At 42.3% G+C, this 25,555-nt stretch overlaps 4 protein-coding genes across 6 annotated transcripts; 1 reads left to right on the top strand and 3 right to left on the bottom strand.

The window, feature by feature from the left end:
• Nucleotides 1-1,381: 1,381 nt before the first annotated feature.
• LOC102717837 lies at nucleotides 1,382-6,463 on the top strand. Of its 3 annotated transcripts, none has more exons than XM_015832861.2 (7): nucleotides 1,382-1,412; nucleotides 2,071-2,428; nucleotides 2,959-3,403; nucleotides 3,559-3,564; nucleotides 3,822-4,120; nucleotides 5,540-5,873; nucleotides 5,996-6,463. In XM_015832861.2, exons 2-6 carry the CDS (start codon nucleotides 2,114-2,116, stop codon nucleotides 5,858-5,860), a joined length of 1,386 nt encoding a protein of 461 aa, XP_015688347.1. In that variant the 5' UTR covers nucleotides 1,382-1,412; nucleotides 2,071-2,113; the 3' UTR covers nucleotides 5,861-5,873; nucleotides 5,996-6,463. The 3 variants fall into 3 exon arrangements, with proteins under 3 accessions (XP_015688347.1, XP_015688346.1, XP_006643999.1); XM_015832860.2 differs by having other exon boundaries at nucleotides 1,389-1,412; nucleotides 6,147-6,463; XM_006643936.3 differs by lacking the exon at nucleotides 3,559-3,564 and having other exon boundaries at nucleotides 1,389-1,412; nucleotides 6,147-6,463.
• A 3,208-nt stretch (nucleotides 6,464-9,671) lies between these two features.
• On the bottom strand, nucleotides 9,672-12,790 carry LOC121055994 (probable glycerol-3-phosphate acyltransferase 3). The gene is made up of 2 exons (XM_040529565.1): nucleotides 12,050-12,790; nucleotides 9,672-10,671 (listed from the first exon to the last, which is right to left on the bottom strand). Exons 1-2 carry the CDS (start codon nucleotides 12,788-12,790, stop codon nucleotides 9,736-9,738), a joined length of 1,677 nt encoding a protein of 558 aa, XP_040385499.1. The 3' UTR covers nucleotides 9,672-9,735.
• Nucleotides 12,791-14,881: 2,091 nt separating this feature from the next.
• LOC102713864 lies at nucleotides 14,882-16,472 on the bottom strand. Its single transcript, XM_040530010.1, has 5 exons — nucleotides 16,113-16,472; nucleotides 15,908-16,038; nucleotides 15,643-15,831; nucleotides 15,485-15,536; nucleotides 14,882-15,386 (listed from the first exon to the last, which is right to left on the bottom strand). The coding sequence occupies exons 1-5, from the start codon at nucleotides 16,401-16,403 to the stop codon at nucleotides 15,258-15,260; spliced, it is 792 nt and encodes a 263-aa protein (XP_040385944.1). The 5' UTR covers nucleotides 16,404-16,472; the 3' UTR covers nucleotides 14,882-15,257.
• Nucleotides 16,473-20,608: 4,136 nt separating this feature from the next.
• On the bottom strand, nucleotides 20,609-23,877 carry LOC107303452. Its single transcript, XM_015832562.1, has 3 exons — nucleotides 23,350-23,877; nucleotides 23,165-23,263; nucleotides 20,609-23,050 (listed from the first exon to the last, which is right to left on the bottom strand). The coding sequence occupies exons 1-3, from the start codon at nucleotides 23,875-23,877 to the stop codon at nucleotides 20,609-20,611; spliced, it is 3,069 nt and encodes a 1,022-aa protein (XP_015688048.1).
• Nucleotides 23,878-25,555: the final 1,678 nt, after the last annotated feature.

Genomic DNA, 25,555 nt, shown 5'->3' with positions numbered 1-25,555 from the left:
GGAACACTCGTGCCATCCCCTGTATAGTCGATGCTCTGCGAAGGAGAGTGGAGCGAGGCATCTATTTCTGCGATTTTATGTAATCCAAAGATGATTTAAATTCTTCAAATTTGATTTTGCATTAATTCAAGGGTTTTCTTATCCACTTTCATCACAAAACCTCCTTCTATGATAGGAAGACAAGTAGAGAGATCAAGAAAAAATAATTTAAACGTAAAAGTTCAAATTCACTTTAATTATAATTTGAAAAGAACATGACCTCAAGTAGTTCTCCCTCGTAGAAAACAGTAGTGACATTTTTCGTAAGAGTATTTATCGTGACAACTATTAATGTACAACGGATAACAAGTGGGCATACTTTTGTGGAATTATCCAAATGGTCCAAATGGACAAGGATGAATCAATTTAGCTGGCACACCAGTCTTCAGCTTTCTCTGAGCATGAAATAAGCAGTCTAAGCAGCTGTATGTGAATAAGTAAGGTCCTGTTTGAAACCTCGAGATTTTGGAACTTTAGATTATCGAGGTACAAATGATTCAACTAACAACTGTAAGGTCGAAATATTTGATCTATAAAGGTAACATGTTAATTTTTATATAGAAAATCTATTCACGAAGCATACTCCATACATTCCATATTACAATATGTTTTCACCTAACCAAGATTCATCAATGAAATCATGAATAAGTGTACTTTTTGAGAAGAAGAAGATAATGGTGGTGGTTAAATCTGCCCCCACCTCCTGGTACTTTATATCCTTTAATGTTTATAAAATATCATTCCATATATTTATAGGGACGAATATCATGCAAAGTCATATGTACGGGTGAATATTTGAAAAATCTCACCTATAATTTGTTCCAAACAATATTAGTATACACATAGTTCATTTTTATCCATAGAAAAACACATATATTTAGCCAGTGTTATATATGTCTAAAATCATCAGCATTCATATCAATCTAGAGACAAAACATATCATTATCATTTCATAATATAAACGTAACCATGAAAATTCTAATTCTACGGAGGAAAAAAAAAGGAGGAAATGGAAAGGCATGATTAAAAAAAAGGCAAAAAAAAAAAAAGAAAAACTAGGGCACGGAGGCGCGGACGCCGAGCCACCCAAAACGTCCCAACCATTGCCATCTGGTTCAGCCCAGCCGTTTAGGTCAGCCAGCCTGCTCCATCCCGACCGACCCATTGACCCACCCAAACCAACGCCGCGCCGCTCTCCACCGCTTCCCCCTCCCCTCCTCTCCTCTCCTCTCCCGCCCGCCGAGTACGGCGCCGGCGGCAACGCCGAGGGGCCCATCGTCGGAGCGCCCCCCACTCCCCCTTGACACTGGGTCGCCCCTCAGCGGGTGGCCGCCCCCCCCCCCCCCCCACTCCTCCCGGAAGGCGCGCCCCAGGTCAGTTGCTGGGGGTGTTGTGTTGCGTCCCTGTCGATGCGTGGCCGCCCGCCCCGCCCGGTGGAATCAATGCCGGGCGCGCGCGGCGCGGATGCGGTATTGGAGATAGAGGCGACGCTGGGCGTATTGGCTCGATTTGTTTGTGCATCTGTGGCTGTGCTCTCGGGTAGAGATAGTACTAGAAGGGTTGAATAGTGCGCCGCGCCCTTGGGTTGGGGGCACTGCCATGTATTGGCTAAGGTTAAAACTAAAGGATGTGATGGTTTGTGGGGAGAAAAACTGTCAGAATGTTTTTTCATATAGCAATTTCGGTTATTGGTATGCACATGAAATCTGCGTAGACGAAAGAGATAGTCATGGCTGCTTTCTGTGGATTTCATGCGAGGTTCCATGGCTTGTAGGGGGGAATGTAGGTCTTGTAGAGCCCAATGGTGTGATCAATTTTATCATGTCCTGTATGATGTTGACTAGTGCATGCATCCTAAACTTAAGGGATAAAATTATGCTTCAACGAATGACAAACAAATGCCCTCTAGGAAATATGTTTATGTTTTATACGTCAGTTATAATTTGTTTACTTTGATAAGAAAACATCCATGCGGATTGGAAGTATTTCATTTTTCTTTTGGTAAATAACTTCTTCATTCTCTTTCCTCAGCTTTTGGTAGGAAATACTAGATCAAATTGATAATTATCAGCCAATGGCAAGGGAACCAAGTCCTGAAATTGATGATGAACTATTCAATGAAGTTTATGGGAAGGCATACAGTGGTCCAGTCGCAACAACTACTAATAACGTGACGCCTAGAGTGAATGATGAGAAGAGGCCCCTGACACATGAAAAGTCAGATGAGGAAGATGACCCCCCGGATCCCAATGCTGTCCCTACCGACTTCACTAGCAGAGAAGCCAAGGTCTGGGAGGCTAAAGCTAAAGCTACAGAAAGGAACTGGAAGAAGAGAAAGGAGGAAGAAATGATTTGTAAAATATGTGGAGAATCAGGTCATTTTACTCAGGTAGTCTTTTCTCTGAAGAAATTACAACTGGTATTCATGCTGATTGAGATAGATGCATAATGCATTACTAGGGTCGATTTTCAACCCTGCAGTACTCATTCAAGTATCTGCTCAATCTTAGGGTGATAACTTTCCTGGAAATCATTTTCCTTCAAGGAGAAATATTCTCTCTCGAGAGAGATGCTCTTCTTGAATCTTGCTAAAACTCTTATTTGAGTTTCATAATTCTCTTCCTGAGAATGTAGTGTTCTTTGTGACACTATTAATATGAGATTTCTATAAATACATTGAATCTCTAGGACTAATTTTGTCTCAAAAGTACCTCTGGAAGCTGCCTCTATACATCTGGACATTGATTAGAGACACTGTAGTGTTTTATGTGTGCTTATCATCAACATATACATAGATTCTTGCAGTACTGCCTAGAAGAATGTAAGCATGTAGGCGTTCTCAACATGCTAACATTACTTTGCTACCATAGAAGTGTAAAAGTTTGTACTTCAGCTTACAATTTTTCCCGTTTGGAACAGGGTTGTCCATCCACACTGGGGGCAAATAGGAGAAATGCAGATTTTTTTGAAAGAGTTCCAGCAAGAGATAAACAAGTCAGGGATCTATTCACTGAGAGGACAATAAGTCAGATTGAGAAGGACGTGGGGTGTAAAATCAGAATGGATGAGAAGTTCTTGTTTGTCAGTGGTAAAGATAGGTTGATACTAGCGAAAGGTGTAGATGCTGTTCATAAAATCATTCAGGAGGGTAAAGGTAAAAATACTCCAAGCAGTCCAAAACGGGATCGTTCGAGATCCCCTCCGCGAACTACCACTGATATTCGCCCCAGACATACTGATTCTAGATGGTCACATAGTCCAAGAAGTGCATCACACTCTCAAAGTAAAGGATATTATAACGAAAGGCCACTAGATGGCCGCTCACGTGATGATATGCCTAAGTTTTCAAAAGGATCTCCACAAGGTAGGGCGCTCAAGCATATTGGTATTATCATTGTTGTACAGGCAAATATTAGAAGCCAGGAATTTTAGACAATTTGAGCTAAAAAATAATGCCTCTGATCCAATTTTGTTGGTTATCAACATGCTACAGTACAATTTGTTTGGTTCCTTTTGCAGCTAGAGGTAAGTTCAAGATTTATGTGCTCAAATATGACTCAATGCGTGTCTGGTTATGATCAGACAAATTTACTTGAATACAACAAGTTCCGTATTGAAAGACTTTCCAGACATCTATGACTTGGGTGGCCTGCAATTTGTGTATTGTATCTGGCATTGTTCCTCCTTTCAGTGTTCAGTAAAGTCTATTTAGGTTGTCAGTCATCCTATCTTAGTCATCTGGAACTAAAATGCATATCTTGCATGTTCTTCGTTTTCTGAAGCTTCTGCCAACTATGGAACCAAAGGCCGTCCAGCCCAATCAAAATCTCCATGTCAACCCTCCTATCTTGATGATTCCCTTAGATCAAATGATGGGAATAACCAATATGTGGCTACATGTGTGCCAAATACCTGGAGCACTGAGTCACGTGGAACAGATTCCCGATTAAGCCTTAAGTTTGACCTGCCTTCCTACCCTCAAACTTTGGAAGAGCTTGAACTGGAGTTCAGAAGAGAAGCTATGGAGTTAGCTAGAGTCCATGACAAAGAAGAGGATGAAGAAAATTACAAGCATCGGGAGGTAAATTACTTGGTTGGCATATTTAATTACGCATCATTTCTCTGTTAGGTAACCTATTTTCAATATGAAATGTTCACTGGTGGTATCTGAAAGAGCTCTTATTTATTCAATCAATATGGTGGTTTGATCTGTCCATGATAGAAGGGATGAAATGCATTGCATTCTTTATTTCTTTTACAGGAAAGCCGATAAATTTCAGGTTTCCTCATTTGGTATAGCCACAGTATGTATAGTATTAAAACTATATGTTTCAGTAGTTCTGTCACTTGCAAATAAATTAAGAAAATTGAGTGCTCACAACTCTGACCCAATGATTGCTTAACTTTGGCATTTAGGATTGTTTTACCCTTCCGCTTCCGGCCTCTGTTGGGAACAGCTGAAGCTCCCAATTCTTACTCTGTTCATTTTTTTTTCTTTTTCTGTTTTACTCCCTCACTTTGAAAACATAAGGTGTGTTAGCTTTTTACATTGTCTCCAACATTATTCTTTGATTATTGGTTTCTTTATAATATGTTATTAATGACTACAAAATTAACATCATATGAAAATATTTTGAAATACAAATCTAATGGTACTACATGCATGACCAAAACAGATATATTGTAGTTAAAACCTTATATTTTAGAATGGAGTGAGTATAACTGTATGATTAATATGTGAAGTGAAATTGGAGTTAGCAACATTCCACATAGTATTTGAGGGCTCATTGTGTTTTTATTCTAAATATCGTGGATTGCACTCCATGGATTCTCAGTTGTTCGTTAAAGAAATATATTGATCCCATCATCATTTTCCAGCAATTTGTTTATTATATGCATGAAACGTTTGAGGTTACATCAGGACAATACAACTTAAAATACTTGCCATGATTAGTTATTTGTTTCTTTTGGTTGCTTTCTATGTTATAAAAAACTAACATTTCCATCTATTAATTTAATTCAGTTGCACTATCTCTATTTCATGTTATAAGTCATTTTAGTTTTGTTCTAGGTCAAACTTATCTAACTTTGACTGAGTTTATTGATAAATGCACCAACATCTACACTAACAAATCTATACACTATCAAAACTTATTACATGGTGGATTTAATAAAACCAATTTGTTGTTGTAGATGTTGGTTCATTTTTTTATAAACTTGTCAAAGTTAGAGAAGTTTGATTTAGGATGAAACCAAAATGACTTGTAATATGAAACGGAGGGAGTAGTAGCATGCAGCGGGCAACTTTTCATACTTGGATAATTTCTTTACCAGTGGCTTCTATTTTGGAATTAGATGTATTCTACGGTAAAGGGTTTTATGGCTCAATTTCGTACCATGCAGCATGGTTGCTTTGTAACATTTTGATTTTTGTATTGAAAATGTCTACCAACTAGTCACCTTCTAGTATTTCCTGAAGTCATCATTATTTTCAATGCAGTCACTAAGAGAAATGAGAGAAAACCACATGAAGAGGGTGACAGCCATGAGGAGTATGCAAGCAAAGAAGTGGGATAAATTTCTTGAACAAAGCTTTAAAAGGCACCAGCAAGTTCAGCAGACTTCTTATGCCCAAACTACTTATCCAGACTATGATCAGAGAACTACACAATTTGCTGCTACTGATGGTCCACCAATCGATTCAAAGAATGCATATCCATATATTACTGATAGCTACTCAGCCCCAAGGCCTCATACTGCATACGATGAGTTTCAGCATGAAAGGCATGACAATTTTGGGAGGACCTATGGGCGATATTAGCTTTTGGCTAGTGGTGAGTTAAACACTCATTTTAGCTTTTCACCATAAGTTGTGTTGTTTAATTGTATTTAGAGAGAGCCTCTTTTGCGGTTTGAGAAACTGATACAAGGGTAAGTCCATGATATGGTGTTCCAGGTAAGTGTGGCAAAGTTTAAGGGATTGCGACTCGCTACATAAAGCAGAGCAGATATGGACTTGGTAGCATCCATCTTACTAACAGTAAACAGATGTTGACGGAATGTTCTCTTACATTTTAAGTAGCTAAGAGCACTTCCCGGATTTTCAGGGCAACTTTGTGAGGAATCTGAGTCAATGGTGTGCTACTGTCTTAGCAGCCTAGTGCCTATTCTCTGTCATGTAGTTTCAGCAGGTAAGGAATTTCATATATTGGCAGTAAAATGCGTTCCAGTTGCTCATTCTTTTGCAGCACCATCACAATGGGATGTGAAACTGTCAAAACGGATTTAGATAATGTATCTCTTGCTTACCTATCTCGTCGATGAAACAATTGATGTTATGAATGGCTTTAGATAATGTATCTCTTGCTTATCTATTTCATCGATGAAACAATTGATGTTATGAATGTATTAAGTATTAACATAATATTGGTTACTCCTTTTTCCTGGAAGCATTTTCTGCTGGACTGATATTTCTTTATAGAAATATGCTCATGTTGTGTTGCTAATTTTATTTGAAATTTGCATCAGACCTTTTGAGTTGATCAGTTTATATAAAAAGGGTCCTGTTGAGTTGTATTTTTATTTATTTTCTAGTGAAGCTTCATGATAGTTCGGTATTCATTGCAAGGTAGTTATCCTTTCACATTCCACCAACTACTTTTACTTGTGGGACATATATGCAATGGGAAAGGCGCATAGTTTAATTTAATTCTAATTAAACTCTTGAGTTGTATGCAATAGAGCTTATTTAAACTTGTCGAATAACATCTATAATGAGGTCGAACTTAGGGGGAAAAGACCATACATGTAGATTGCATGGATTGCCTTCGTACTATTATAGTTTTTATGATGTTTTGTGTACATATTTTTTTCTTTGGTTTTTTTTATTTCATACTATAGATTTTTGAATCTATGTTTGACCACTCGTATTATGTTTTTTTCTCACTTTTTTGAATCTATGTTTGACCACTCGTATTATGTGTTTTTTCTCACTTTTTTATCCTGTGTTGTAAATCATGTAGGAAATATACCCATATAAATAACTGCATGTAGTGATGGAATGACGCTATACATGCATGTAGCGATGGAATGACACTTTTCTTGATTGCATTCTTCTTTTGTACTTAAAATCTGAAGGTTGCTTTTATCAACAACTTTGATATGAAAGTCAAAATCTGAACACCTGTCGTAAAGAGTAGCTTCCGATGAACTAGGCCGATCTAGATGCACGCATGCCGTTGGACGTTGTCGTCCTTGGAGAAATGCATCGCAATCTTGTCGTGTGCCGTGTTCGTGTCGCAATAATTTCGATTCTGGATAATCCTTCTGCCAATCTGTTGGCCAGCCTTTTTCATTTATCTCGGTTGCTATGGCTTGCTGAACTTCCAATCAAGTTGACAAATTGGAAACCAACGGTCCTGTTCTTTTTATGCAAAATTTTATGTTAAATTTGTGCCTAAGTTGAACGCGTCTGCAAAATGATTGCCTAATGTTGCAAAATTAGATAGTCCTCACCGAAATTTATATATATACGGCGGAGTGCTCCGGTAGATTTTTTTTTATAAAACACGTGGATTTATGTTTAAATTGTGGTTTGCTGAGCATAGAACTACTCTCTTACGTTATTTTACTTATACCGTTATTTTTGGATTTTGGATATTGGTCTTATTTATTTACCCGTGACATATAATTTAATGCTACCATAATATGATTGTATTTTTTGAGTGGGTGTGAGTAAAATTGACATTGGAGGTAGAATTAATTACTCACGCATTGTGACTCGATTTAATTTAAAAAAATTATAACTAATCTACCATTACCATTCTATATATATTTTTTCCTTCCCATAGTAAGTTGGTAGTTGGATGGTTGATACGTGGGTAATCTTAACACCATGCTATTATTATTATTTTTTCTTCTCACAAAACAGTAAGGACTTGTTGTTGTTGGTGGTGACGCCATTAGCATTTTTTTTTAAAAAATAGCAGAGATATATGAGTGCCCAAACTAAAATAATGAAAGTTAAAAATGCCAGAATGGCAGGCACTATCCTTAACTGGTGGAATTAATTGTTTGCAACGCCGCCAATTCATGCCATCTGCTGTTATATTACGTGTGTGAAAACCCCATGATGCCTTTGATCGGCTGAAACACTATGGGCGATCGATGCTAGCTGCCGAGATGGATGCCATCTGCTGTTACGTTGTGATAACCCCATGATATCCACACGGATTGTGACCTTGTCGATGCATTTGTGACATGCATGCCTTGACGTGCTTACTGACAATAACATGATGCTTAATTGATATATATCATTCCAAAAGGGGGGAAAAAAAAAGGAGAAGCTGATGCCAATCGCTGATTAATTGATTACACGGATCTTCATTAGTACAATTTGAATAGAGTGCTGTGTAGATATGTGAGGACTACATCTGCAGGTGGGTGTCTCATGGACCACGAAGAATAGGCCTCAACAATGTTGATGCGGCCTAATAATGTTGACTTGCCATTAGAGATATACACCCTCGTCTTTTCTCTTTTATGTATGCTTATAAACTAAAATTTAAATTTTTAATTTTTTTCATCATAGTATTTTTAGTCGTGGTTTTTATATCACTAAGAATATATACATAAAAATTTTATTTATAAATTATTTTTTACTTGTAAATATGCCGACTTTTTTCATGGAAAAAAAAAGATGAGCCTCATATACTAATGGCCTAATGATGCTTTTACAGTTATAGTGCTATCAAAGGACTTTAAAAAAGAAGTTTTAGTAAATATCATGTAAAAAGGTAATTAACTCTTTTTGTTTTTTAATTGCACCAAAGACTTATGTACGGACACATATAACATGTACATAATAATATAATATAAGGGCGCTCTCTTAACGCATGCTGATGAGACGGAGGCAAACAGTAAAATTGCAATCTCACTAAATTTGTACTATTGAGTTTGGTTTGGTGCCATTGGAGATCGGAAGAGAGAGTTGGTTGATTAATAAAATTGAAGACACGATGGTAACTGGTAAGTTTGTTAAGGAGAGGCTTAATTTATTTTATCCTCGGATAATTAAGAGCACTTATTGTGTTACAGTTTTCATTCAAAGTAAACCCCTTTCAGAGTCCGGGCTAAAATGAACTATAAAATCTTATAATTATATTCGTATTTATTTTCTTAATTACACGATTATGAGTATCACGAGAGCTGTGTCAAGCAATGCCTAGCTGCTCAATTGAGTGTGTACCTGTGTGTGATACGGAAACAGTTTTTATAGCACAGGTGTACCTACACCCGTGTACTTGTATGTCATCTAAATAATCATCAAAAAATATAAATTTTTTTTAAAAGATAAATTAATATGAGTTATATCACTTCACAAACATGCAAGTTTAAATTCAATTTCTACAAGTTGTAGAAAAAAACAAATAAAACTGAAACTAACTGTACGCATATTCATAATTGTTTTTGTTATTTTTGCTACAACTTGTAGCAGATGAATTTAAACTTGCATGTTGGTGGAGTGATATAACTCATATTAAACTATCTTGTTAAATTTTTCATATTTTTTGATGACTATTTAGATGACATACAAACAACATTGTATATATACTAAAAAACTGCTTCCCGTGTGATACTGATACATCGCCGGCGACGACGACCGGAGCTAGCACGTGTAATGAGCCATCTACTACCCTATTTCTTGGCCTTGATGGCCGCCGCCGCCACGGCGCCTTCGTTGCCGGCGAGCATCATGTACTTGTCCTTCCTGGTCATCCCTGTGAGCTCGAATCCGAGCGCCTCGCCTATCTGGCGCTGCACCCGGTTGGCGACGCGGATGCTGCTGCAGCGGCGGTCGTCGCCGTCCTCCGCCGCCGCCGCGACGGCCGCGGCGCGCGGCAGGAACTCGACCCGGTACGACGGCTTCGGGTTCATCATGAAGTAGAAGGGGTCCATCCACTTGGCCGCCGGCGTCGTCGACGTGCCGTAGAACATGTCGACGCTGGTGTCGAGCGCGACGGGGTTCACGTCGGCGCCGAGCTCGGCGAACAGCGGGCTGAACCGGAGCAGGTACCCCTCCCGGCACGTCGTCCCCTCCGGGCACACCACCAGGTCGCCGCGCGCGAGCAGCGCCGCCATGTCCCGCCGGTCTCTCTCCCGGTTTCGCGTCAGCCTCGCCGTGCGGATCGGCGCGATCATCTCCGACACACGGCTCAGGCTGTACGTCACCGCCGTGACCGGCTTCCCCAGCGCCGTCGCCACCACGACCGGGTCGAGCAGCGTGCGGTGGTTGCACACGTAGAGCCTCCCACCGCCACCGCCTCCACCTCCACCAGCCACGGCGGCGCCGTCCGCGTCGGGCGCGTGGTGGCGGGGGCCGGCGACGAGGCGGTAGTGCACGCCGGTGGCCGCGCCCACGAGGAACGTGACGCGGTACGGGAGGAGCGACAGCGCGACGACGCGCGACACGGCGAGCGCGACGCCGAAGGGGAGGTAAGCGTACATGGCGAGCGCGGCGGACGGCGTCGGCGGGAAGGCGAGGCGGCCGTCGTGGAAGACGAGCGGCTCGACGCCGCACTTGCCCGGCGGCAGCGGGCGCCGCTTGTCAGCCTCACTCGCAGTGAAGGTTTCCTGCAAGGACGTTAATTGTGTGCATGTCTCACTCTGTAATTATTATTAATGAACAACGTGTGTTAATCAATTAGATAATTGGATATTATTGACATATTGTTGACTGCACCCATCGAATCAAAGAGAAAAGAAACCCTTAGATTTGCCCTGAACACTAGTACCACAAAAGGTGACAGATTATGCAGCAAGCGACACATGCCGACCTCATTAATTTGCTTAAAAGATGGCCTCCACGGTTGGCTACTTTTCTTTCGATTTGGTGATAATGCTTTTTGCACTATCCAGTTAATGTGTAGTTAACTGATGTCCCTAACAAATATAACAAAGACTAATGCTATTCGTACAATGGGTTTGCAACGAGCAGAAGTTATGGTAAAGGGTGCTGGCAGTGGAAGAGATGCCGCATTACGAGCCCTTCCGGATCAATGTCACTAGTTCCGCATCATTTCCTAAAATGATGATCTCATTATTAACTATTCTGGCAAAACCGCTCCACAGAACCGCCGTTAACCATTGATCGTTGAGGAGACGTATTCTCAAGGGACCCATATCTACAGCAGTGTTAATGGGAGCGTGGTTTAGTAATACGCCAATTTGGTCACTGTTAGTAGATAAAATAATTTTCCTAGAAAAATAACACTAATTAATGTCCCAGAATAAAAAAGCTAACTAATGTCATTAATGTATCGATCATAATTAATGGTGCCTATCTTTTGGCTCATTTAAGAAATAAACGAAACGGGCATGTTAATAAACGAAAAATAGCTTGTGAATAAAACTTTTATATATTGTTATTAACAATTTAAAATCTAAGATTGAAAAATAAACTACGATAAAAAACACATATTTAACTCTAAAAGTTTTCATAATATTTTAAGTATCATGTAAATTATGAGCGGACATCCACCCAAGGGATAGCTTTCTCACTATGAGAGTAAGTATAATAGTAGATTATAAGTTGGCTATAAGCTGATGTGGAGGAAAGAGGTAATGAAAAAAAGTGAGGTAGGCTCTCATGCAAGAGCCAGCTATACATCAACTCCAAAAAAATATATTAAATACAAAGTTAAAAGAAAGAGATAAGAGATAAAAATCATAGTCAATCTATTATATATGTTAACTATAATATAAGTTTATAGTTAATAAGTTGACTTTAGTATTAAACTTGGTCTAAGGTGATGGGTTTACACATGCATATCGAGATGAATTTTTGGAAGGGGGTTAAAAGTTTGAGAAGATTTAAAAATAGATGTCTCGATGAATAAATGAACAACATGGATTTCAGTGAAGATTCATGTATGTGCACTGTGCAGCTTTCCCTTGTCTCATTTGGAACTAAAAAAAAAGGATGAACTTGTTGAACACAACGTAGACTCACCTTGCAGTAGTAACGTGAGAAAAGGTGGTGCACCGTGCCACCGCTCCTCCCTTCTCCGACGAGCCCCACGGCGGCGGCGCCGCCCTGCTTGCCCTCCTCCGTCTCGTCGCCGAGCAGCGCCCGGAGCCTCCTGGCGGCCACCTCCGCGGCGTCCCCCTCGTCCACCAGCCCGGCGACGACGCCGGCGACCGACCTCAGCTCTGGCCCCACGACGGCGTCCACGCCGACGTGCTCCCGCAGGAACGCCTCCACCATCACCCTCGGGAACGTCGCGCTCACGGCCACCGACCGCCGCGCCGCCCTCACCGCCTCCACCCCCTCGGCGGCGGCCGCCTCCAGGAAGAACCTGGGCAGCACCGCCCGGCCCACCCTGGCCACCTCCTCCTCCTCCAGCCCGATGAGCGCCACCGTCGCCATGGCCCTCCCCCGCGCGCCGCCGCGGCCGTCTCCAAGGAAAGCGCACAGCAGCGGGTAGAGCAGCAGCAGCAGGAGGCCCCGGAGGAACCCGCCGGCCTCGACGGCGACGACCATGAAGTAGGTGAACGCGTGCACCGGCGGCCGCAGCAGCCACGCCTCCACGTCCACCACCACTGTCCGTCCATACAGCCTGTCGAGGGGCAGCGACGACGTCGGAGGAGGAGGATCGCCGCTTGCCGGCTTCGCCGCCGTGTTCCGACCGCGGTGGTGGCGGACGCCGGCGAGACGCCGGATCAGGTGGAGGAAGCTGGAGCAATGTTGCATGGTGTTCGATCGTGTGTTGCCCTAGTCTCTGTGTGGGTGTTGACGTGTTGTTGCATGTACTTGTCCTTCGCCTCGCGCCTCGTTGGCTGTCGGTGTTAGGCTAGCTACCTTCTTGTAGCCGCTGATTTTTAACGTGTATCTTTTACTTGTAGGCGCATATCTACGAGTATTGAGACATTGAAAATAGATATACCTTCTCAAATCTTTGAAAAAACGCTCTATATATATACATGCACACACCGCACTTGCACGTACCGGTGTTAGGCTGCCTCTACAAGTATGAAACTATGAACTATGTCGCTATGAACTATTAATTGTCTCATTTTTGTACATTGTAAAATATCTTAAACATTGAGTGATAGTATTATAGTATTGTAATTAACGATACACCGTTATATTTTCGGTTGTCAACGTGAAGAGAAAGAAAGGGGCCTGTCGAGTGTCGTTGGTTTGAAATCTTTTTTGAAAAGAGCTTCTTCAAAGCATGGAGCGTAGTAAAGTTGTCCTGGTAAGAATTTTAATCATTTTCACATTTTACATGTTTCATATACTTTAGGCTCAATTTTGACATTTTGTGTTTATATATATATATATATATATATATATATGAAGCCTCTATCCTACTACTAGGTGTACCTACTCCATTCACATCTAAAATACAAAAACATCTTTATATATATTTTTTCTCTCTTTCAACAAAAAGTATAAATTCTATACATGTAGTTATATCATTCATATGAAATTTAATAGCATCCATACTTTCTGTTGGGTGGGAGCAGAAACAGTTATGAAAATACTTTTCATCATAGACGTGCACAGAGTAGCTACACCTGTTAGTATGATTATATATATATATATATCGCTAAGTGTTTGATGTTATACAAGCCAATTGTTGGGATTTTGGATATACATTTTTTTTATACCCTAATATTTTGAATACCCATTCTTAAATCCCGCGTCCACCCCTGTCTTTGTGTATGTGGATATTTCGTGACACAGAAAAGAACTAATTTATAATGATGAATATGGTTTTATAACAGTTTGAAACACCTATTATTTCCTGTAATATTCTTAATATACTTACTCCGTTCTAAAATATAAGTTTTTTTTCTTAATTCAAATCATATAACAAAATATAAGCAATTGTCGCATCAATTACTCCTCATTCAAAACTTTTCCTATTATATTTTCACCTACCCTCCCACTCTCGTCATTTTCTCATTTATTAAGGGACATTATAATTTTTTCAAACTTAATCTCTTTTAAAGAAACTAAAAATGATTAATTTTGGAACAGAGACAATATTTCTGTTAATGGGTCATCTTTTAGTTTTTTAGGAAGAAAGTCGAACATCATATTTACAAAAACAAAAAATAATTTATAAATAAAACTTTTATAAACATGTTCTAAGTGATCTACAAACAAAAACCAAAAAATAAACAATGATAAAAATCTCAAAGTTAACTCGAAATTTAAGGTTAGAGAAAATTTCAAATTTTGGTTTCTATGCGTAAGCATAGATCAGATTACTCCACCGTAAGTGTAGCTCATATGACAAGCGATTCAGTGCATTGATAGTACTTTCATAAGCGTGGCCGTTTGACTGGAGCCGACTAAGTACTAGTATACTCTAGTACTAACCAACTACACAAGTAACACAACATACATTCAAGATGATCAACGGGGTTAGTAGGGTGTGGCTGTAAAAGTACAAAGTAGGGCCAGACAGAGGTGTCAATGATGGAGTTCATCGACCACAGTTGTTTCATAGACACGATTAACTAGAGTGATATGTCATTTAAAAATATTTAAACTAGGATAAAACATACCTCTCTCGATGCATAGTCTCATCTATTGTTGTTTTCATCTATTCTTGTTTACTAGATTACATGCAAGACATAAGCTGCCTAGGTAACTGTGCATACATGTTTCATCTTCATGAAACTCATTTTATCTCTCTTCATTAATACGTTACCACATCATCAAAAATATCTATATGTCACCTTGTTTATTGTCCATAAAACTCTGGCTGAGAATAACCTAATATGTTGATTGTTTGGAAGAAATCAATTGGAAACCATGCATGCATCTAACTATTGTGCAGAGAATGTGAGAAAGCAGTCATTAGCCATTAATCCAGGTACCTAACCTTAGGTTCAGATAAAATATTCAGATTCTTTGTAGCTCCTTTGAAACACATGATTTTTTATATAATTAACATCGAAAAGCAGTTCACCTACTGATCTCCGTAAATTCCTCCGAACCAAATAGTCCATAAGAATTGATTCAGCAGTTGGCTGTGTCTTTCTATGTACACTGATCTGCGTGATTTCTTCTCCGGTGAGGTGTTAGATTTCCACTGCAACGGTCGGGAGTCTTGCAGATACATCCGGTGGCTGAGCAGAGCATGAACAGCTCAGTTGGACGCCATGGTTTGTGAATTGTGATGTGATCTTGTTCGCTTTCATCACCGACCTGCTGCCGCCTCTGCATCGTCGCCGCCGCCCACCACCAGCTGCGCCTTGAGCCATCTCGCCAGGTTCACCAAGAACGGCGTGTACACAAAGTAGCACGTCGTCGTCCAGCTCACGAGCCCCTGCAGCCATGCTCAGGCTCAGCTCAGCTCCCATGGCGGTTGGTCACCTCAGAGTAGCTGCCATCGCTTCAGAATCAGATAGTGAGACGTGGTGCTACCTCGCCAAGAAGCTGTACGTCGGCGTTGGGGTAGCTCCAGCAGTCGAACAATCTGCAATCGGCAGCGACAGGTGTTGCTTTAGATCAATCACGCCGCGCGCGCGACGCCATTAGTGGAGCTGTGGAAGCGAAGAGATTTGAGAGCTTGCTATGCGCACTTGATCAGAGGGATCTCGGCGAGAGGGCAGGCGGTGCCGACGAGGCAGGCGAAGGCGAAGCCGAGCCAGGTGCCGTCGAGGAGCAGCCACGCGAGCTCTGCGCCAGCGAACAGCACGTACGCCTCCACGTTGCTGGGCACCCCCGCTCTGTACATCTCCGCGCTCAGCTCGATGAACAGCGCCAGGAACCTGGGCGGCCGGAAATTAGTCAGCAGGGAAAACCAGTGGTCAGGATGCGCACAGACGGGGGGACGATTGGACGAACACTAGCGACGCCGCCGTCTTCTGCGGGCTCCCGGTTGCCTTGGATACGGCCGGCGGCGGCGACACCCTCTCGTCCAAGAACAGCTGGAGCATCCCGACGGTGGAGTAGAACGCTCCGAGAAGCGGTGGAACCTGCACCGGCACAGGCGACGACGGTTCAGCACCTCCGGCGAAAAGCGGAGAAAGATCGATGCACGAATTGTCACCAGGATGTGGGTGTGGAGGGGGCCGACATCTACGGCGCCACTGTGGTAGAGCTGGAGGCCGACGCGGGAGTGGATGCCGTCGAGGAGCGGGCCGAGGAGGAACCCGGCGCCGAAGAGCGCGGCGGCGACGGCCGGCCAGGCGCGTCCCGGGGGCCCGCCGTCGCCGCTCCGAAGGGCGCGCACGGGTTTGGCGGGCAACCGGGTGTGCGGCCTGGGGCGGAGCGAGACAGAGGACGGCCGCGGCGGCGAGGGGGCGGCGCCGGCGACCGGCACGGCGAGCTTGGCGCGCATTAGCGTTATCCGGTGGGGCCGTCCAGCTTAGCAGCGCCACTCGAGGTAAGAAGAACGCCTGACCATGGTGGATTTGGATCCAACAGTGCTCAGCTCAGCAGTAACCAGTATCTATAATACTCTCTCCGTTCCCACGTTTGACTTTTTTACTATCTAAAGTTATAAAATATTATTTATTTTGTTTGTAATTTACTTTATTATCAAAAGAATTTTAAACATAACTTATCATTTTTTATATTTATACTAAATTTTTTAAATAAGACGAATGGTCAAACGTTATAATAAAAAAGTCAAACATATTATATTATAGAACGGAGGCAGCAACTACCGGTCGCTTATTTTTATCACACGTTTACTCATTCATTTTATTTTAAAAATTATGCTTTTTATTATATATTTTTATTATGATTGAATTTACTATTATTTTAATTATAGCTTACATTTTCATATATTTAAACAAAAATTTTGAACAACACAAATATTCTACCGGAAAAATCAGTGGCGTCGTCTACTAGAATAGAGAGGGAATACTTGTTACGTTATTATATGTAAGATACACACCACTACGCATGAACATTACTTTTACTCATTAACCAATGTGTCTTTCACACGTATTCGTTTAGGCGACGATGTTAACTTTGTTACGTGTTTAACCATTCATTTTATTTAATTATGTAAACATGTGAAGTTGTAATTAAAATATATTTAGATAAATTAGTAAATATATTTTACCAAGGTTTGAAATAAAATTTTTAATATACTTAAAAAATACATAGCTTGATATAAAATTTAATACACTACTGTAGCTGCAAGCAAGTAAAATATACCGTAACTTACATTGTAGCTGCTATTACACCATCATCTATGGCCATCACACTACGCTCTATTCTTTTCAACCGATTACTCGGTTTTTCCTGGACTTTTGGGCGCAAAATTCCCAACCTGATAAACAATGTATTTTGGTAAAAAGTTTATATATAAAGTTCATTATCTCATATTTCTCAAATATATTTTTATTCTTGTAGTAGCTAATTTTATTATTTACACTATTAAATAGTTATATTAATAAATCAGATAATTTTTTATCTTTCCTCTTCAGCTTGTGAAAAGAATACGTCTATATTTTGCCTGCAGTTAGGCTAAGACTGGAACCATGGCCTCTAGTTGTCGGCTTTCGAATTAATATTGGTATATATTGAAGCGTGTATACGTTCTATCATTTATATTATGGCTGTGCAAGGCAGCATCCTAATCTCTTGACAAACTTAAAGACCTAATAAGCGGTCACAGGCTTCTGCACCATGCACACACATGACACGTAATCACAGTCATCTAGCATGATCACCTGTATTGTTATGCATGTGTACGGTGTACCGTGCCTCGGAACAAATTGACACTCTAGGTTAATGTAGAAAAAGATATGAACATATTAATTAGTTGTCAGGCCATGCAGTATGTGGTTAGGATTTGTTTATTATATTCCCATGTCGTTGCAAAGTCCAAGCATTACTTATCTAGTTATTTCCATCGATCTCAACCATTATGATCTATAGGTAAAAAGTTTCCGTAAATATTTTTCTTTTTCTCCGATTAATCTACACCATTATAATATGGAGTTCTAGACCCACCACGATCTAATGGTAAATATTTTTTTTCTTTTTCTACGATTAATCTACATCGTTATAATCTGGATCCACCATGATCTAATAGTGCATATTTTTTTCTTTTCTCTGATGGTAAATATTTTTTTTTGTTTTTCACCGATTAATCTACACCGTTATAATCTGGACCCACCATGATCTAATAGCGTATATTTTTTTTCTTTTGCTCTGATTAACGTGGTAATTTCAGTCCCCAGAGTGAACGTGAAACCTCTTTTTCAGGCTTTCTTTATATTATAATAGATAGATAGAGACCAGGGGCGGGCCTAGCTATATTATTCAAGGGTATTCAGACATATACCCAAGATTTTTACGAATAATAGAATAAAAAGAAAAAGTATATCAGTTCAAACAGACAATCAAATGGCTTATTGGGCCAGTTTTCTTCCTTCAGCCCATTTCGCGCTAAGGCCCACGACCCAATAGAAGTAAAAAACCCTAATGTGGGGTAGGGGCTGGTTGCTGGCGCCTGGCGGCTGCGTGCCTGCGTCTCGTGCTGCCGTGCTGGTGCTGTCCAGGAGGAGGGGCGAGCGCCGCGAGCCAGCGTCCGGCAAGGAGGGCGGCCGGCGGCAGACTGGCGTTGGAAGCGGCCTGTCAGATCCCGGAGTGAAGGAATCGCAATGAACAATCGACGAATTTGAGGGCGCCGCAAGACCAAGATCGGAGCACGATGAAATGAACTCCAAAACAAATAACCCTAGATTACTCCTACTCCTAAAGACGAAATGATTAGAGTAATTTTCTTCTTTCTCATTCTGCCAGATCGACGCAAATATATAGCCAGGTCTTTTTTCACCGTTTTACAATTCACCAACAGCTATAAAGTAAAAGTTTTTACTGAATTTAAAATGGGAGCTAAGCTACCCGACAAAAGATGACAACCACAGCGATTCCCTTCTACGGATGCCATCCGATCTTCATAATTCACCCCGCAGCTTCTTTCCTGGCCGCTAGATGAACAAATCGTTTTCTTCCCCTTGTGTCTTCAGATAGCAAGTCTGAATGTTTTCTCCAGAATGTTCAGACTTGTCTCCTCCATTTCTCCCTGCCATTCCCGGTTCTGACAATATGCCGCCCCTTGAATCCATACTTGTCCTCAAGGATGAAAAGTTGGAAATGTACGCTGGATGAAGGAAGCATCTTCCCAAGTGGCGTCTGCTGGAGTGAGGTTCTGCCATAAAACAAGCCACTGAATCACAGCAACCCCTTGCCTTGCACCATCTTGCGTTGCAACACTGCCACTGGTTCGGTTTTAATTTCCCCATTTGGACCCACTAATGGCAAATTGGCTAGTGGTACAGCATTTGGTCCTAGATGTTTCTTCAACTGACTGACATGAAAAACAGGGTGAATAGCAGAGTCATCAGGCAGTTGCAATCGATAAGCCACTTGACCAATTTTCTCCAGAATTCTGAAAGGGCCATAAAACTTTGATCTCAGCTTCAAAGAACCCCTGATCCCAAAAGCATTTTGTCTGTACGGCTGCAGTTTCAGATATACCATATCACCCACTAGTAATTCTCTTTCAGTTCTGTTTTGATCAGCATAGTACTTCATTCTGTGTTGAGCCACATGCAAACTGTCCTTCAGATTTTGCAATATTTCTTCCCTGTCCTCCAGAGTCACCCTTGCTTCTGCGGATACCTTAAAGGGAATAGAAAATTCTCCGATCTGTGGTGGATGATACCCATACAAAGCTCGAAAAGGAGTCATGTTGATAGATGTATGGTATGAGGTATTGTACCACCATTCAGCCAAAGATAGCCAACTATACCATTTATGGGGCTCCTGGAATGTCATGCTCCTAAGATAAGCTTCTAAACATTGGTTCACTCTTTCTGTTTGTCCATCAGTTTGGGGATGATATGCAGTGCTGAGTCTCAGTTGGACATTTAAAGCATGAAAAATTTCTTGAAACAACTGACTGGTGAAAACTCTCTCTATCAGTTACTATAGCAATGGGTATTCCTCATGTAATCTATGAATTTCCTTCATAAAGACTTCCACCACATCACTCACAGTAAATTGATGAGACATAGCTATAAAATGAGCATATTTAGTTAATCTATCAACCACCACCAGTATAGTGTCTTTACCTGCTGATTTAGGGAGCCCTTCAATGAAATCCATAGAAATGCGAGTCCATGCCATTTCAGGAATTTCCAAAGGATTCAGAAGACCAGGAATGTGTATATTTTCAGACTTGGTAATTTGACAAACTGGGCACTCCTTTATGAAAGCTTCAATTCCTCCTTTCAACTTAGGCCAAAAAAAAAGTTTTTTCATCTTGTGGTAAGTAGCTCTCATCCCAGAATGTCCCCCAATATTGGATGAATGAAATGTGTGTATCAATTGAGTTCTGAGTTCAGTGGTGGCTCCGACATAAATCCTTCCTTGATATTTTATAATTGGGCCTTCAATCTTGTAATTACCCTCGGGATTGTTTCCAGTTTCTATCCAACTTTTGATTTTCAAGGCTAATTCATCCTGATTATAACTAGCCTCCAAATCATGTATCCAGTCCAGATTGACAAAAGTGATAGCCTAACATTCTTCCCTACTGTCAGTAGCAATACCAGGTTTCCTGGACAGAGCATCAGCCACTCTATTCTCCTTACCACTCTTGTACTCAATGGTGTAATCATACTCCAACAGTTTCAAGAGTAACTTATGTTGAATACCTTCTGTCAACCTTTGTGACATCATATACTTCAAACTTTGTTGATCAGTCCTGATTATCAACTGGTTTCCCAATATATAATGCCTCCAGTGCTTAAGTGCTTCTAAAATTGCAATAGACTCCTTCTCATAAATGGACTGAGCTGCAGCCTTAGGCCCTAAAGATTTGCTGAAATAAGCTATTGGGTTTCCCTTCTGTATTAGCACTGCCCCAATACCCTTGCCACTAGCATCAGTTTCCAGAGTAAAGGGCTCGTTGAAATTTGGGAGAGTTAGAACAGGACTGTGACATAAACAAGTCTTCAATGATTCAAATGCCTGGGTTTGTTCTTCTCCCCAATGAAACCCATCCTTCTTCAACATATCATGCAATGGTCTACATATTACTCCATACCCCTTGATAAACCTCCTGTAGTAACCTGTCATTCCCAGGAAACTTCTAAGTTCGGTTACATTCTTGGGTTCTTGCCAATTCAAAATTTCTGCAATCTTTTCAGGATTAGTAGCCACCCCTTCACTGGATATTACATGTCCCAGATAGGCTACACTTGGCTGGGCAAACGTGCACTTCTTCAGTTTGATTTTGAGTTGCTGTTTGTCCAGGATTTGTAGTACTATATTGAGATGTTCCAGGTGCTCTGACATGTTTTTGCTGTATATCAAAATATCATCAAAGAACACAATGACAAACTTCCTGAGATGTTCAGCAAATACGTGATTCATCAGGGCCTGAAAAGTGGCTGGAGCATTTGTCAGGCCAAAAGGCATGACCCTGTACTCATAGTGACCCATATGAGTTTTAAAGGCAGTTTTAGGAATATCCTTTTCATCCATCCTAATTTGGTGATACCCTGACCTCAGGTCCAATTTGGTGAAAACCACTGCACCACTTAGTTCCCCAATCAGATCCTCAGTGATAGGCATTGGAAATTTGTTCTTGATTGTTTGAGCATTAAGTTGTCTGTAATCCACACACAACCTCCACGACCCATCTTTCTTTCTGACCATCACAGCAGGAGAAGCATATGGGCTTAGACTGGGCTGAATCTCCTCAGACTGCAACAGTTCTGAAATAATATTCTCCATGGATTCTTTCTGATAGTGAGGTACTCTATATGGCCTCAAATTAGGTGGTTCAGCTCCTGCTTTTAGGTGAATAGAATGATCGCATTCCCTCTTTGGTGGAAGCCCTTTTGGTTCTTGAACCACCTCTGGAAAATTCAGCAACAACTTCTCAATTTCTGTTGGTATGCTCATCTGTTTGGAATTCCCTTGTGACTGCTCAGATATTAAATGAATCTGAATCATGCAGCCAACCTCCCCTTTCCTCCATAATTTTCCAGCACTTTTTCCCTGAGCTGTCCAATGTTTCCCAGGTTTGGTAAAGTCCTGGATTACCATCATCTTACCACATTTAGTAATGCTCAAACTTCTTTGTTTTAAGTCCAACTCAATTGGACTGTGTTGGTATATCCAATCAGCTCCCAATATCACATCATACCCCTTCAGAGGAATCAAGTTGAATTTGTTACAAAATTTCTCTTGTTGTATAGTATAATTAGTTTCAGGTACTTGCAAGTCACTGAGCAACTCTCCCCCTCCAGCTATTGTAACCTTCTTAGCTGCGCTGGGAACCATCTTACATCCACTTTTGTGTGCAAAATCATGATCCATGAACGTTCCAGTGCTTCCACTATCCACCAATCCAACTGCCCTTTTTCCTTGTATATTTATCAACACAGCAAATGTGTCAGGTCTAGAAGTCCCATATATTGCAGTATGTGAGATCAACATCAGTTCTTCCTTCTCCTGATTCTGATCTTTTGCAGGGCTGCCATGAGCAGATTTGTAGTCGGCTTCCTTCTCATCTTCCTCGGAAGCTTCTACTTCTTCATCCTCTGTTGGCTCCATTAATAAAGCATACACAACTTTCTTAATCTTGCATTGGTGTTTTGGATCCCAAGGTTCCTTACAATACCAACACTTCTTCCCTTCTTTGTCTCTAGTTGGCTCTGTCCTTGCTGCCACCTTAAAAGTATTTGGTTTTTCAGGTGGTCTACTCCTGTTATAGCTCCCAGCTGAAAATTTTCTCCTAGCTAAGGCAGCTTTCTCATAATTCTTTGCATACCAATAGGATTCCAGCAGCCCTTGAGGTCTATGTCCACTAACATCATGTTTTATGTCTCCCCGGAGGCCCCCGATAAAACAACTGGTTAGAAATGGTTCTTGTAGGTAAGGGTGATCTCTTCTGACCAAATCCATGCACTCCTCAAACCTATCAATGTACTGGTTGACAGTGCTGCCATGCTATTTCACATTTTGCAATAGTTCTACAGCTTCATGCACATTTGCATCAGTGAACCTAGTACTGATCATTGCACACAACTGTGGCCATGAAATCATCTGCCAAGGAATTCCCACACCTCTAAACCAGGTTGCAGCTCTTCCACACAGATGAGCTAGAGCCAAATTAACCCATTGATCATGTGGAGTTCCAGATACTTCATAGAATTTCTCACACTGTTTCAGCCAATTCAGAGCATCATCTCCATTGAATAAAGGTATTTCCAGTCTAGGTCCCTTGATAATAGCCTCAGCATAAGTACTATGACTTCCACGTGGATCAATATAAACATTCCTTTGAGCATCCAACATCTGTACCCCAGGAGCATGCTGAAACTGAAACCCAGGAGGTCTTCCCATATTATGGCCTGGTGGTATTCCTCCTCCTCTTGAAAAACCAAAGCTAACCCCCCTGTTTTCTCCAGATGTTGCAGGAGGTGGATCAGCATCAGGACTACCGACTGGAAATTTTGGTGGCACCAGTGACCCAAGGGATCAGCATCCTGAACCACTCCCCCATCACGCACAATCCCACTAATCACATTCTCCTGATGTGCTGCACTAGTTCCAGCACCTGCAGTATCCGTATGAATCACAGGAGGTACTTCTCCCCTCACCTCAGCATCCTTTTGCTCGCAAAAACGAACCAACAGCCCCTTGATCTCACTCACCTCAGTTTTCAAATCCTTCAATCCAGCTATATCCTTCTTGATCACCCCCAGTTCAGCTCTCAGTTCAGAGATCTCCTCCATCTCTTCCACCGAACCCTGAGATCTAGTCTTGCTAACCATGCACACCAAATAACAAACACCCGAGAGAAGGATCGAGTACCTGAACTTGCTCTTCTGGTCCGAGATTTTACAGCAGCACGGGTATCGTGCTACCAACCTACCAGATCTGATACCGCTCTTTGCTTCCAAGGATCAACCGTGCTCTGATACCTATGTCAGATCCCGGAGTGACAGGAATCGCAATGAACAATCGACGAATTTGAGGGCGCCGCAAGACCAAGATCGGAGCACGATGAAATGAACTCCAAAACAAATAAACCCTAGATTACTCCTACTCCTAAAGACGAAATGATTAGAGTAATTTTCTTCTTTCTCATTCTGCCAGATCGGCGCAAATATATAGCCAGGTCTTTTTTCACCGTTTTACAATTCACCAACAGCTATAAAGTAAAAGTTTTTACTGAATTTAAAATGGGAGCTAAGCTACCCGACAAAAGATGACAACCATATGCCATCCGATCTTCATAATTCACCCCACAGCTTCTTTCGTGGCCGCTAGATGAACAAATCGTTTTCTTCCCCTTGTGTCTTCAGATAGCAAGTCTAAATGTTTTCTCCAGAATGTTCAGACTTGTCTCCTCCATTTCTCCCTGCCATTCCCGGTTCTGACATGGCCGAGGCGGGAGCGGGACACGGCTGCGGCTCGCCGGTGCGGTGGCGAGGACCGACCGACCGTCGACCGAGGCGGTGCCACGGCAAGCTGTGGAGGGCGCGAGGCGCATCGCAGCCGCGAAGGCAGGCGGCGGCCGCCGGGTGAGGGCGACTTCAGCCGGCGCCCGGGCCGGCGGTGGGCGAGCCCGTGAGGTGCCTGTGTGCCGTGTGCGCCGTGCGGGCGTGCGGGGAGGCCGGGCGACTACGGGCGACAGCGACTGAGCTTATGATGTTTTTTTTGGTGAAAACAAATGTAAGCCACTGGCTTGTTCGTCCATGCATTTGATTGCATCCAAACTTGGAAAAAAAAAAACAGAAACAAACGCCTAAAGTGAAGCTGAACTCTTGCTTTAGTGAAGGCAACATCCAACTCCAGCTAATTTTAGTGCCTACTTAGCATTTGCCACATGTTAAAAATGGCACAAATACTCAAAAATGAAAGATCATACTCCTCTTATTCTATCAGAAGCTGATAAGCATTTGCATATCTCAAATATGGCACAGCCCTGTGATCACACACTTAGAACTGGAGCTGAACAACGTATGGAGCTAACAAGCAAAATAACAACAATAATAACAATTCACCTCGGGTATGGACTCCCCGCCGCCCTACTTGAACCAGGCGTCCTCCCTGCTGATCTCCTCCGCCCGCTCTTTCCGCCTCCTCTCATCATCCCCCTGCGCCGCGGAGGCGGACACCAGCACGGCGCTGCTCTGTGACTCTGCGGGCGGCTTCACCGCCACGCCGTTCCCTCTCCCGTTGCCGTTGGACCCGAGGTACGCCTCCACGGCGGCATTGTCGTACCCGACCCTGCTCGCGCTCCCGTTGAGCCCGTACCTCCTCGGCTCCTCCGGCGAGGCGGAGGGGGCGCGGTCATCCTGCAGGACGGCGAGAACGAAGCGGCTGCGGCGGCGGTGGTCGCCCCGCAGGATGTGCGGCGGCTGCATCTTTGGCGGCGGCCGCGGGTGGAGGCGGAAGCAGCGGAGCCGGAGGTGGTCGGGCACGGACAGCGACGCGGAGGTGGCG

This window comes from Oryza brachyantha, chromosome 1 (assembly GCF_000231095.2).
Source record: "Oryza brachyantha chromosome 1, ObraRS2, whole genome shotgun sequence".
Lineage (NCBI taxonomy): Eukaryota > Viridiplantae > Streptophyta > Magnoliopsida > Poales > Poaceae > Oryza > Oryza brachyantha.
This window is presented reverse-complemented; position numbering and strand designations above follow the sequence as displayed.

Coding starts and splice junctions, on each gene's coding strand:
- LOC102713864 (XM_040530010.1), bottom strand. CDS start 16,403: ATGCGCGCCAAGCTCGCCGTGCCGGTCGCCGGCGCCGCCCCCTCGCCG. Junction 16,039..16,112: donor CCCTCCACACCCACATCCTG/GTGACAATTCGT, acceptor GTGCCGGTGCAG/GTTCCACCGCTTCTCGGAGC. Junction 15,832..15,907: donor AAGACGGCGGCGTCGCTAGT/GTTCGTCCAATC, acceptor CCGGCCGCCCAG/GTTCCTGGCGCTGTTCATCG.
- LOC121055994 (XM_040529565.1), bottom strand. CDS start 12,790: ATGCAACATTGCTCCAGCTTCCTCCACCTGATCCGGCGTCTCGCCGGC. Junction 10,672..12,049: donor TCTCACGTTACTACTGCAAG/GTGAGTCTACGT, acceptor ACGTCCTTGCAG/GAAACCTTCACTGCGAGTGA.
- LOC102717837 (XM_015832861.2), top strand. CDS start 2,114: ATGGCAAGGGAACCAAGTCCTGAAATTGATGATGAACTATTCAATGAA. Junction 2,429..2,958: donor AATCAGGTCATTTTACTCAG/GTAGTCTTTTCT, acceptor CGTTTGGAACAG/GGTTGTCCATCCACACTGGG. Junction 4,121..5,539: donor AAAATTACAAGCATCGGGAG/GTAAATTACTTG, acceptor TTTTCAATGCAG/TCACTAAGAGAAATGAGAGA.
- LOC107303452 (XM_015832562.1), bottom strand. CDS start 23,877: ATGGTTAGCAAGACTAGATCTCAGGGTTCGGTGGAAGAGATGGAGGAG. Junction 23,264..23,349: donor TGATCCACGTGGAAGTCATA/GTACTTATGCTG, acceptor TGGCTGAAACAG/TGTGAGAAATTCTATGAAGT. Junction 23,051..23,164: donor CTGCAACCTGGTTTAGAGGT/GTGGGAATTCCT, acceptor AATGTGAAATAG/CATGGCAGCACTGTCAACCA.